Below are 13,750 nucleotides of genomic sequence, written 5' to 3'. Positions count from 1 at the left end.
TAACTAGTATTTTAACAGCTCTCTGATGTCTTCAACCTTTTTCAATTTTAATTGATCTTCCACTTCTGTTAGCAGCTCTTTATAGGTTGCCCAATCACCTCTCATATTTAGTTTTTTAACAGACATTGCTTAAACTGGGTTCCTCTCTTCCCAACAATAATGATGTATTATTGTTAATAAACAGTGCTTGTAGAATCAAATATGTAGGTGTCTGAAATATATGGAGAACAATTCCCAGGATGTCACAACCTTCTGTATCTGCTTATTATTTATATTACTGTTATTATTATTCCTGCAGGGTGTTAACAAGTTAGGCTTCAGCATTTATCTAAGGATTACAAAAGCTCCCCATGATCCCATCTGTCAGTATTACTCATAATTTCAAGCAGTTTTGCACAGGCTGCCTGCTCAAGAGCTAATTTCAGCAGGGTGTACATAAAATTGTACACTCTCCTGGGTCTGGATTTATACCATACTTCCTAAAGACAGCAAAAATCTTTAGGAAGGGCCATTAATCATTTTACCATGCACCCAACTGTTAATATGATTACTAGGTCAAAATGAGACTGACTATAACAAATATTCCCTATTTGGATTTGCTCTAAATTGACAATAAGCTTTTGGAACTGTGTGACCTTGAAATCCCACCTGTTCTGTTGAAAAGTGAAGTATTTTCAGTTTTGCTAACCTTTTAGTACTCATAATAATATCATAGTCATTGGAGAAAATCACAAAATATGGAATCAATAAGAGAGAATGAATAGAATCTAAAGATGGTGTTCTGCAATTGCACTGTATATTTTGTGTTCTTTTTTTTTTTACCAAAACCCAAACTATCTGTACTTAAAAAAATACATTTTCTTACAAAAATGATGGTCACAGTTCTACACCATTCACAAGCAAAGATGAAGATATGCAAAACTCCAGTTTAACTTGTGCTCACTGAACACACTGCAGTCCAGTTCCTTAAAAGAGATTTTCCCAACCTCTTGGCCTTCAGATTTTTCAGACTGTGAGGAACACAAGAGCCTTGGTGAATGCTTGCCATGTGGCAACATTTCTGGCAAAGCAATAACACTCTGAGTAGAGGTTAAGCTGGAGTCTTATAAAGAGTAATGCAGCACCCTGCACTGATAACACCGATGTAGAATTGAAGGAGAGGATAGTGTGCCACTTCTGAAAAAGCCCAACCTATACCCCATGGTAATTAACAACTACTGCCTTGTCACAAATACTCTCTTTGGGGGCAAGGTACATGAGAGGCAGATACAAGTGGCAATACCACTGCAGGTCACTCCTAAAGGAGACTGAATATCTAGACCAGTGTTTCCCAAACTTGGGTCTCCAGCTGTTTTTGGACTACAACTCCCATCATCCCCAGCTAGGGGTCAGGGATGATGGGAATTGTAGTGCAAAAACAGCTGGAGACCCAAGTTTGGGAAACACTGATCTAGACCCATTCTAGTCTGGGTTCATAACTAGTTTGGGGACTGAAATTGCCATAGTCACCTTTGTCAGGAGAGGGGTGTGTGAATGCAAACCTGTTGGTCTTACTATACAGCTTTTAATACCATCCTCTTAGACCCCTCTACAGGAGATAAGTATTTGGGGCAGTGTTCTGCAGTGGTTCCAGTCTTCTCTCCAGGAATGGTTCCAGAAGGTAGCATTGGATAAGTGCTTCTTGGCCCCCTGAAACATTTCAGCTATTGGTTGCTGCAGGGCACTATATTGTTTTCAGACCTACTTTAACATCTAGATTACGTTGTTGGGAGTCATTATTAGGAGTTTTGGAGCCAGATGTCATAAGTATGCTGATGTCCTGAGCATGCCCAGCCCAAGGAGGACAAATGGTTGATAGTTTAGATTCTTTATTGAGAAACCACATACTTTCTGGTAGCTCAGAACATGAACATGACTAAGTAGATGGCATCCCTTCCCCAGGCTTGTGCTCTTGGCTGGACTGCTGGAGCAATGGCATGGCCACGCTTCCACCCTCATTTGATGTGAGCGCACAAACAACCTGCAATTTCTTGTGTTACTGTGCCTGTCTCTCCAAGCCCATCCTGGTTCTAGAGTACAATGGGGAAGGTAATGGAGCAGATTCTACTGCCCCACTCTCAGACACTGTCTCTTCCTCTGCTTCTTCCTCTGCTCTTAGTTCATTCTGTCCTTCCTCTGGTCCCAGACTATTGCACAGACTATTCTTCCTACAGTCCTGGCTCCAGCTTCACAGTAGGCACAAAACTCCATATATCACTCTCCCTTTCCCCTGGATCAGCCTCCAGCCCCACAGCCTCAGCCATACACACCAGCAAGTCCTGCCAGCTGATGATATCCAACTCAATTTCTCTGTAACATCTGAATTGGGAATGGGTCTGAATGCAGTAATGGGCTAGATGAGGGCTAATCAACTGTCTGAATCCTAGTGGGTGAGTGCTTCCTGGATCTCAGAAGTCAGTATCTTGTGTGCCCGGGATGGGATCATACTCTCCCTGAAGGAGGAAGTTCATAGCAAGCATTGATCTGACTGCACACCAAGTGGAGGGCCCTGCATTTGCAATTCTCAGGGTCAGATAATGAGTGATAGCACCAATCAGCTTTTGACCATCACTACTGCTAGTACAGCCCTGTATATGTGTCTCTTTAGCTGTCCTGGAAGTTGTGCTCCTGGTATTGAAAGGACCCCTTCCTCATCATAGTCCCTGTTGTGCCCCCCCCATAGTATAATTAGCTTTCTCTGGTTTGCTGTCTCTAACATAGTGGACATTGTCTGCTATGAGACTGAAATATGGCCACTTTCTCTCAAGCAGAGTCTTGAAAACTTAATGAGCTTGCAACCTGGAATGTTTAAGCAAGTATTCCACTGGGACTCTTGTACTGTTTATGTTTGTAAGAAATAACTGGTGTAGCTGACTAGCCTCCCAGTAAACCCTAAGATCAGGAATACCTAGCCCCTCATGTTGCACGCGCACACACACACACACAATCTGACATGTTTTCCATTCCTAAATAAGGAAGCAACATCCAGAATCTTACTATACAATTAATACTTAGTGCATCATTTGGAGGTTCTGCACTATTCCTCTAATTGGCACAGACCTCAGACTTCCTATGCTTACAAACTGCACACTATTTGATGGGCCCACTACAAGATCTAGGTTTTGAGGAGAGGGCAACGCTGCAAAACCACTAAGTGTCAAAAGACATGAGGAGCAAAAGTCATTTTGTGTTCCGGCCTGTAACTGGAGCTAGCATATGAAATGTGACAAAGGGCAGTGGCTGTTGAAAGCGGGAGAACATTAGGAATCAAAAGCAGCTATTTACTGATGCAGTATTTCCAGTTCCGCCAGCTTTATTCTTCAGTGTGCTCACAGAAATGAGACTGAAACGTTTGCGTGCAATCCCCTCTAAACAGTACTGTTTAAAATGTCATTAATTGAGCAGAGAAGGCACTGTATAAATGTTTGTGGCATACACTTTGCTGTGCCACCCTCATCACTAAATCTCAAGTGGCTTTGTACATGATGGGTTAACTCCTTTTGCCTCTATTTGGAAGCAAATTGGTAATTGCAAGCTTCTCATAGGAGGGGGCACTACTACTCTTCTTTCCAAGGGTTTTCTTCCCACTTGTACCATTGGCAAGTGCATGCACACACGATATCATCATATACCTCATTGGTAGAGCATCTGCATAGCATGCAAAAGGTCTCAGAGCTGGAAAATATCCTAGGTGTGAAACTGGGCAGCCATTAACAGTCAGTGAATATAATACTGAGCTAGATGCTCCAGTCATTTGACTCAGTATAAGTTGACAGCTTCCCCTGTGTCTGTAGTGGAGAACTGCTTGAGAAATCTCCCACCAACATACACAGCCAAAAGTACAAAGGCATTCACTTTAGATCTGGATGTGGAGGAAACAAGCATAGGAAATGATAAAAGAATCAGCTCAAAGACAGAAGATATGCCCCACACTCGAGCCTATTTGTTTGGATGGTCCAAGAGGGGCTGTTGCCCAGTGATAGAGTACAGTTATACCTTGGGTTGCGAACGTGATCCATGCGGAAGGCACATTCGCAACCCACAGCACCACATATGCGCATGCACGTGATGCAATTCGGTTCTTCTGCACATGCGCATGACACCATTTTGCACTTCTGCGCATGTGCAAGTGCCAAAACCCGGAAGTAAACCTGTTTCGGTACTTCCAGGTTCAGCGCAGTCTGCAACCTGAAAACACGCAACCCACAATGTTTGCAACCCAAGGTATGACTGTACTTGCTTTGTATGGAGATGGCCCCAGGTTCAGTCCCTGAGCACTCCAGTTAGAGTTGGAAAAGACCCCTGTCCATGGTGCTGGAGAGTTGCTTCAAATTTAGTGTGGACAGTACTGTGCTAGATTAACAAACTTAGTCTGGTTTAGTAAAGGGCAGCTTCCAATATGCAGCAGGTCATGTAGTACAAACTTCACAGCATTCTGCAGAAATGGATTAAACATTAAAGGAAGCCTTTGCATACTAATGCACAGTTCCATGGCGATCAACAAAAGCTGTAGTGAGAGCAAGGCAGTTAATTTCAAAGAAATGCTGTACATGTACTGAATCTTGCTGACATTTTGAACCAGAGAAGAATTTTGGGGGGAAATAGCATTTGACTTCTAATGCAGCCAAGGATTACTAGCTGCAAAAGCTCACGTTCTGAGCTAAGTTATATCAAACTTTTGTAACGTTTCTATATTATAGAAACATACCCCCCCTCCTTACCAGAAGGCTACATTTTCCTATTACTCTCCCAAGATTGCTTGAATATTTTCCCACATGGATGATACTGAACTATAACCACCAGAAATACACTGCAAGCTATTTAATTTGATGCATTTCTTAAGACAGCATCCCTCACGTGGGGATATACTTCTCAGAAAAAGTAAAAATTGAGGATGACAATTGAGGATGGTACTTGAGGATGGCACTTCGCCCCATCCTGTACCTTAGGAGCACATTTTATCTCTCCATTTCATTTCAAATTTCAGGTTGAATAAGATTCAACAAACTCCAGCTTCTTAGGTCTTAGCTTCTGCAGAAATTCAAATATGAGCATCAAAATGAATTAAAACAGGTTTTGACAGTATTATCATTTGAGAGGTGGGATTGGTATTGTAGTACATAGATTAATGGTTTAAACAACCAGCATACCTTTCACGATGCAAAATGCGTTGTCGGCATCATTTTTGGACTCTAGTGAATATTGGCATCTCATGTTTTGATATTATGAGTCCCTGGTCAAGTACCATATTGTCAAAATAATAGTTATTTAGGTGTACACCTGGTTCTGTGCAGCTCCTGATCTAGCAAGTCTACTTTGAAGTGAAGTGAAGTCTACCTTAGCTGAATTGGGATCATATTATCCCACTGCTTACTCTTCAGGATTTACCAGATCTTCCCTTCCCTTCCCTTCCCTTCCCTTATTTGTAAAACAACTAATACTGTGGCATTCTTTACAAACAAAATTAATAGGTTTTGCCGAAGATGTTGAAGTCCTGCAGAATGGCAACAATAGTGTTTTAAACATGGATATTGCAACATAAGGTTTGCTAATAATATTAAAAATAATAATACAGTATCAAATTATTTCCTTAGAACTAAGCACACAATATGCAAAATTCATAAATTATATAAGCTAGTGTTCTCCCCACATTGGGCTATTCAGAAGTTTTAATGCTGCATTGAATGGCAAGAGAATTTCCCTTTCGTTAAAAATAGTAATAATGAAAGGCTAATTCTGTCAAAGGAACAGAAGGATATTATTAAGCTTAAATAATACTTTTGCCTGCTGTAATAACCAGCAGCTCTGTTTGAACAATGAAGGAACCTTTGGAGCATTTAATTGTGCTTATGGATATTTTGAATATATTTTGAAAAGTTGTAGCATTCTGCGAAAAGCAATACTGTAATGCTCGTTTCTAAAATAAATGAATGTAACATGTTTGGAAATAAAAATGAGAAACCTTGGTGTAATGCATTCTGCACTCTGGAGCAATATTGAAAAAGCACTAATTCGTCAAACAGAACCTGAGGAAAAAACGTAGCTTGTAACAAAAGACAGAATGCTGAGCTCAGCCATTGCAGTGCAACAAAGATATTCACATATTTGTCTTATTTCAGGGAAAGAATACATAACTGCTGTTGAAGCATGAAGCAAGGCTCCGTATCTCATAAATATTATCCCCCCCGCCATTTCTGTTTTGAAAGCAATGTGAGTCCTTTGTTGCAGTGTCTAATAAGGACGCCTAATAATCAGAGTAATGATAATCACTCTGATGCAACAAGACGATCTCTTGGTGTGGAAACAGATTTCCACCCATGGACCTTTCCTTTTGTATGCATAAAAAGGCTACTGGCAAGAAATGGGCATTGATTGCCCATGGGTGAGCAGGCAGGGCTTTCCCTTCCCCCTGGTGCTACTGATGATCAAAGCTGACAGCAATGGCTATTTGGGTGAAACAGAGATTGCTCACTGCAGCATGCCTTCCTGTGTTTGCAGTTCCTTGATATGCACTGGGCATGTGCAGCAAAACATTGGGAACCAGCAGAACTTGCAAGAGCCCATGTGGTGTAGTGGTTAGAGTGCTGGCCATAGCTATAAACTCCCCCCCCCCTTAAAGGAAATTCCCTTATTCCGAATAGGATTCCTCACAAGAAAAGGGAAAAGTTGACAGCTATGTGCTGGGCTAAGACCTGGCAGACTAGGGTTCAAATCCCCACTCTGTCACGAAGCTCAATGGGTGACCTTGGGTCGGTCACAGCGTCTCAGCCTAACCTACCTCACAGGGATGTTGTGGGAATTAAATGTATACCACCTTGAGCTTCTTAGAGAAATAAAGTACAATATAAATGCACTAAATAAATAAATAAATGCTCCCTTAGATTTTCTTCACTATTTCAATTACCCACATTTCTGTAATACTGTTTGCTCATGGCTGTGGATGAGTCCCTTCCAACTCATCCAGAACATTATTCAGACTTTTCTAGTGTCCACACTTAATATTTAACAACGGGGGGGGGGGGAGCTGTAGGGACTTTTTAAGCATATAACTTGAACACTCAAAAACCATAATTTCCTGCCACTCACTTGCCCTCCATGCCACCTTCTCCTCTTACTATGTAGGTATGTGGGGAGTGGAAAATGGCAGAGGTCTCCTTTGGAGGAAAGGATGTACCAGGTTTAATCCCTGGTATCTCCAGGTAGGGTTGAGAAAGACTCCTGCTGGAGAACCAGCCGTAGCCAGTATTTGCAATTTGAGCCACATGGACCAGTGGTCTGGCTCGCAATAAGGCAGCTTCTTATATTGTGGAAAGAAAAATCTTCATGGGGTCTCCCCTTGGCTGCACATGCCTCACAGAAGGTAGTTTTCCTTCTGAAATTCTTAGTCAAGTTTCATAATTCCTAGCAAGGAATGATGTTCTGCATGTAATTTTCAGCTGATAATGCATTTGAAGGGAGTGATCTCTGCCGTTTTACCCTCTCCACATTTCCCCATGGTAACACCTATTACTTGTGGGAGGTGGTTGTGTTTTTGGAGGATAAGGGAGAAACAGAAGCATGGGGTTGGATCTGACTTGAAAAGGAGGAACCTGTTCAGGCTGGTGGGGGCAGTACTTTCTGCATAGTTCTAGTTAGAAGTACTTTGGGAAGGGAATTCAGTACAAAGGCTTAGGAGTAATAAAACAAATTATAGATCACAATTTCGCTATCCCATTTGTGAGAAGTGAAGTCAGAATAGCACCCATATAAGCCAATTTGCCAGTTTATAGTGTTTGTTCAAATCACCCCTTTTGAAGAAACAGCCTGGTCTAAACATAATACAGAAAACTAGCTCTGATTATATATATGAACTTGAAGAACCAAAACCTAGCATCAATATCCTGAAATAAACATTGTTAAAGCTTGCAGTAGTATATCCGAGCATGTAATTATTTTCCAGGTTTGGGGCTGCTTTGTAATATTGTTTTGTTTGTATATTTACAGGGATCCGAACCAACCCGTTCCCCAGGATACAAAGTTTATCCATACGAAACCCAATCGTTTTGAAGAAGTAGCCTGGTCTAAATATAATCCAAAGGACCAACTTTATTTACACATTGGCTTGAAACCCAGAGTCCGGGATCACTACCGAGCAACGAAAGTTGCTTTCTGGCTAGAACTTGTTCCACATTTACACAACCTGAATGAAATATTCCAGTATGTCTCCACAACCACAAAGGTGCCGCCTCCTGATATGACATCATTCCCTTACGTCACCAGGCGTTCTCCTGGCGGGAAGTTCACCACCAAGCGCCCACTGATGACACCGAGCAACAATCCGAAGCATTCGAAAGACACACAGAAAACGTCTCCAGATGATGCAAGTGTCCTGATAGAAAACAAGAGAGATTATTCCACAGAGCTGAGTGTTACCATTGCCGTAGGCGCATCTCTGTTATTCCTCAACATATTAGCATTTGCCGCGTTGTACTATAAAAAAGACAAGCGACGTCATGAGACGCACAGACGCCCCAGTCCACAGCGGAACACCACCAACGATATCGCCCACATACAGAACGAAGAGATAATGTCATTGCAGATGAAGCAGCTGGAGCACGACCACGAGTGTGAGTCACTACAGGCACACGACACCCTGAGACTCACCTGTCCACCTGATTATACCCTCACTCTTAGAAGATCTCCGGATGACATTCCACTCATGACGCCCAACACCATAACCATGATTCCAAACACATTAACAGGAATGCAGCCTTTGCATACTTTCAACACTTTCAGCGGAGGACAAAACAGTACTAATTTGCCCCATGGACATTCCACCACTAGGGTATAGCTCTGTTATTTGCCCCACCCCATGCCACCCGGAAGATTAAAAATAAGGAAAAAGGGGGGGGGGGAAGCAAAGAAAATAAATCATACTCTCCATCAAGCAACTTGTCTAAACAAAACAAAAAGATATAGAGAAAGAAAGAAAGGCAGACACAATTTTCTTACAGATCCTTTTCATAGGAACTCTGATATTCTATTAAAAAAAAAAAGATCACCTTCTCAAACCCTGTGAAATGTGAAATGTGTACATTGCTATTAGGATACTGCTTTAATATCTCAACCACTCTGATTGAAAGTTAAGAGTTGAGGCCTGAAGAGAATCACTTAGAAAGGATATGTATTGAGTGTAACAAACAGAAGCAGAAACTTCTGGAAACACAGAGCCAGTGACTGTACAGTTTTGTAATAAATAAAATTTTAAAAAAATGTTCTATATGTGCCATACCATGAATGGCCCTTGTTATACAAAAGACATCACCATGGGCTTTTACCCATCATAAGAAGCTGTAATCCAGAATGGGGAAATAAGATTTTATTATTAAAAAAAAATAGGACTGACTATGCAGTAAATACGTATAGTTCTGTGCAAAGAGATGACTTGCCAGCCTGAACTATATTTAAGAAACTTTGTAAAAAAAAATGTACATAGCTGTGAGTTTTAAAAAGAAGAAGCTTTTATTGGTGTTTTCAGTTTGAAAAGAGCTTTTAGAAAGATTGTGCTTTCAGTTGTGATCTATGTGTATAAACATTAATCATACCACCTCTGTTTCCTCCGAGACCAAAAGGAGGATTTTCTTCTTAATTACTAGTGGTAAACCAACACATGAGGGTTTCTTTTTTTCTCCCTAATGTTTCATTTCTAGGAGAACATGATGTCATGCCGAGGATACAGACGACTGTGTGGCCTGCCAGATTTTCTTTTACAGGTTACACACATGCATGTTAAGGCGTTCATAGATAGGAAACAGTTGGGTTTGTTTTCCTAAAATATATAAATATATAAATATATAAATCCTTTTTTTCCCTTTCCTTTCCTATTTTTGTGTTAGCCTTCATATACTGCAACACAGAGAAACAGATTTGAAGAATTACAAAAAGCTTGTTAAAATTGAGCTATGAGTCCATATTTTTGTTTTTGTTTTTATTTCTTTTGGGTATCCGCTATGCCATGAATCATTGCTTTCCAAATTGTGAGTGCCCTGATGCGTATTAAGAAGGTCTGCCTCTCTGGCCAGTCTTTTTCTGAGGAAGATTAGTTCTGCCTGCACCAGCAGTCTGCAGAAGAGGTTGATCTGAGAAGCAACTGCTCTGCTATTTTGAACAAGGGAAACACATGAAGTGGAAGATGGGGAAGAAATAGTTTCTATTTACTGTTCGTTTAATAAAGTATGAGGGAAGATCTGGACGGAACAGTCTATAAAGAGCTTTTGGCCCAGTAGTAATTTGTAACCAAGCCCACAGTCTTTTGTTGCACCACAGAAAGGATGGGTGGCCTGGAGAGCTAGAAGAAAACCATATCAAATGTACAATAGGTGAGTTGCCTTGAAGAAGCTGGATCATTTTACTGTGCAAAAGCATCAAACCTTTTTCTTAATTCATCGCTCTATTCCCGTTAACAGGGGAGTTTGATATGAAAGGCAGCTGTTCCAACAAGATACTTGGCACCTCTGTATAAAGTTTTTAAAAAATATCAACTGTTATAAAGGTAGAATTGAGTTATTAATAAGTGAAGAATGGTTTATATTTTGTCTTTAGAAAACTGAAGTTAAAGTTGGTAACCAAAGATATTTGAACAGAGTTGCTCTGCACATGATCAGATCTTTCCCAGGATGTATATTGTATTTTTTATTTCCCTGTCTTAAAAAGGGCACAACGCTGTATTATCATCCCCAGATAATCATATCTGACACAAGATGCCTTCTGCCTTTAGACTAGACAGCTTGCAACATACTAACTTACAGCTACTTTGACATCTTCTCATCTAGCTGTGTTATAGGCGCAGCTCCGTACTGTTTCTGGCAAAGAAAGCAGGTCCTGACATTGAGAATCGCAAAAAGTGGGTTGGCAGTCCAGCAAATTGACTAATGTGGCCCATACTGAAGTCTTGTTGGAAATTGAAAACTTGTATATGCTTTCTGCTTCTTGGCGAGGGTTTACATGAGCTTAGAGCTCGGTTTGTCACCCAATATTAAATGGGGATGAAGGAAAAAAACAATTGCCTTCCATGATCTTTACTGTAATCTTAATTAAAGCTGGGCCTATTCTACGCCATTCTCACAATTGACGCATTGCCTCCACTAAGACACAACAGTTCTTCATGACTTGTGGGATTAAAGAGAAAGGGATGTGATGGCATCTTAGTTGGGTATGTTTGTTATGTGAATTATGGTATTTGTTTAGTATTTCCAGTTGTCTTCTGCTAGCAACATGTACAGTACTGTGTCAGGCTTGTGACATTTGGGTAAAACCGTTTCTGTAAGTGAATGATTTTAGCTTTTAAAAACGATGACAATGACGTCACTTTAATAATCTAATACGTCTGGACAGATGTATGATTTATAAATGGAAATTTTTAGGCTCTTCATAGGATTCTATAATAATAACAACAAAGTATACTTTAAAAGAAAAAAAACTATAAAAGGAAAGAAAAAAGAACTTTCCCAGGCTTTTCTTCTTGACCTTAAGAGGCACGCAGGGTTTCTTTTTATTATTGTTTCTGCATTTTTCTTTTCTTTTTTTGGTTCTGCCTTAAGTAAGGATAGAAGATATATATGGCTGGACACATATGTATAAACTTTTCAGCAGCATTTTTAATAATAAAATATCACAGTATTTTCTAATGCTTTGTTCAAAGAATTATGTGTTTATCCTTTTTGTAAAGAAAACAATCATTTTAAAAACCTGACACCTCTACTTAAGCTCTCGGGTCTCCATAGAGGCTTGTCATGTATGGCAGCGGGTTCAACTGGTAGGTTGGATTTGGGTTCATATTATAATTAGCATTGCTGTAAGCCTATTGCCAAGGGAAATCCATACCTGATGCTGAACTACCAAACAGCAAGTACTATTTGTTATTGCATATGAATTCCATCACTTTTCTGAAGCTGTTGTTGGGGCCAAATGAAAATGAAATGCTTGAACAACAACATGTGCCCAAATTTTCATAATTAGCAATCAGTCCAATTAGGTTGGAGTGATGTCTAGTTTTGTTTCTGAAGTTGACCCGTAAAGTCTGCAACTCAAATTTAAGAACATATGAAGGTGCCTTATATTGTATTAGACTGTTGGTATCTAACTCAATATCATTTAAACTACATCTCAATAGCATCTCCAACGTTTCAGGCTGGGGTCTTTCCTAGCCCATTAGCAGCCCATATGACAGTATCCTTGGGACATTCCAAACAGACCATGTCATTGGTGCTTACCTGAGGGGGGGGCAAGAGGTGGGGAGTTGGGTGCTGTCCCACACAGCACTAAGCTCCCTGCACCTTGCCCTGCTCCATCTCCTGCTGGTAAGCACCAGTGAAATGCTGTGTTCAGAAGCTAGGAGAGCAGTGATGCCCCACCTACGCCACCACACAGCCTGCCACGGTCCCGGCCCTATCTGGAAATGCCACAAATGGAACCTAGGAACATCTGCATGGGCTTTGGTGAGACTCAAACTGGGTGTCCTGCTGATAGGGATGTGGGATAAATTCAATTCAGTTCAGATGTTAAGGCAATCTTAGCTGATTAGATCTTTTCAAAACCATACAGAAACTGAAACACAGCCTTCCTTCAGAATCTACATTTCTCTGAATTTTGCAATGCAGCTTTCTAAGCAAGCATTGTGGGTTTGTTTTTAAAGTCATATTCTAGCGCAAAGTGCATCTAATGGCATATATCAGTGAAAATCGCTTACAAAATGCATTATATTAGGGGATGTGTGCATATTAGGCAAAAATGCATACAAAAATGTATGCATTAGGAGACATTTCCATGAAGACTCTAAACCAAAGGGGATCACAAAGTGTTATGAAAATATGGATAACTGAATTTAATACTGGAAAGATGAGAAACAGAGATAGAGAGTAAACGTTATATTAGACCACGTCTTCTTGCAGATCAGGAATTAGCTGTCTGTCGCCTGTACTACTAGGCTAAAAGGCTAGACTTTCAATTAAAGCTCACTATTTCTCTAAAATATTGAAACAGCTATTATTGATAACTACAGCATATGGAAACCTTGAATGCAGCCCTAAGAATTGCAGCCTTCCTGGTGTGACCAAGAAGTGTGTCCAGTCCCAACAAACATGTTGAGAACAAATACTTAGATCACTTCTTTTAGCGTACAGTTAGCACCGTCAAGCATAGATTTCAAGTGCAGGGAAGCATTCATGCAAGCCAAATGCAAGACCTGGGAATCTATTCACTGCGACAAACACTCAAAAGATAGTGGTTCAGGTTGAGAGAAAAGATAAAATGGGAGAAGCTTGTCTCTCTGGGTAAGTAAGTTCCGGTTGATTTATTTTAATGTATTGTCCCCTTCTCCCTCAAGGCTCAAGATGGTAAAAACAATGTGTGTTTGTGTGTGATTTTCATTTTACAGATACAGTGGTACTTTGGGTTAAGAACTTAATTCGTTCTGGAGGTCCGTTCTTAACCTGAAACTGTTCTTAACCTGAGGTACCACATTAGCTAATGGGGCCTCCCACTGCCCCCACACCGCCGCCACACGATTTCTGTTCTCATCCTGAAGCAAAGTTCTTAACCCGAGGTGCTATTTCTGGGTTAGCGGAGTCTGTAACCTGAAGTGTCTGTAACCTGAAGTGTCTGTAACCCAAGGTACCACTGTATGGCTTTTTATTTAAAGCACTTAATATTTGAAATTATTTTAAAGATTTAT

The 13,750-nt window shown here is 40.5% G+C and overlaps 1 protein-coding gene across 6 annotated transcripts in view; it reads left to right on the top strand.

Annotated features, from left to right (window-relative positions):
• NLGN4X (neuroligin 4 X-linked) overlaps positions 1-11,705 on the top strand; it is a 165,292-nt gene extending 153,587 nt beyond the window's left edge. For all 6 annotated transcript variants that reach the window (XM_081197013.1, XM_081197015.1, XM_081197010.1 and 3 more), the window contains one exon: positions 8,023-11,705. In XM_081197013.1, the coding sequence (XP_081053139.1) occupies positions 8,023-8,869 (847 nt within the window). In that variant the 3' untranslated portion in view covers positions 8,870-11,705. The remainder of the gene's footprint in view (positions 1-8,022) is intronic.
• Positions 11,706-13,750: the final 2,045 nt, after the last annotated feature.

This window comes from Podarcis bocagei (assembly GCF_964188305.1).
Source record: "Podarcis bocagei genome assembly, chromosome: 6".
NCBI lineage: Eukaryota > Metazoa > Chordata > Lepidosauria > Squamata > Lacertidae > Podarcis > Podarcis bocagei.
Note: the sequence above shows the minus strand (reverse complement) of the source record. Positions and strands in the feature narration are given on the sequence as shown.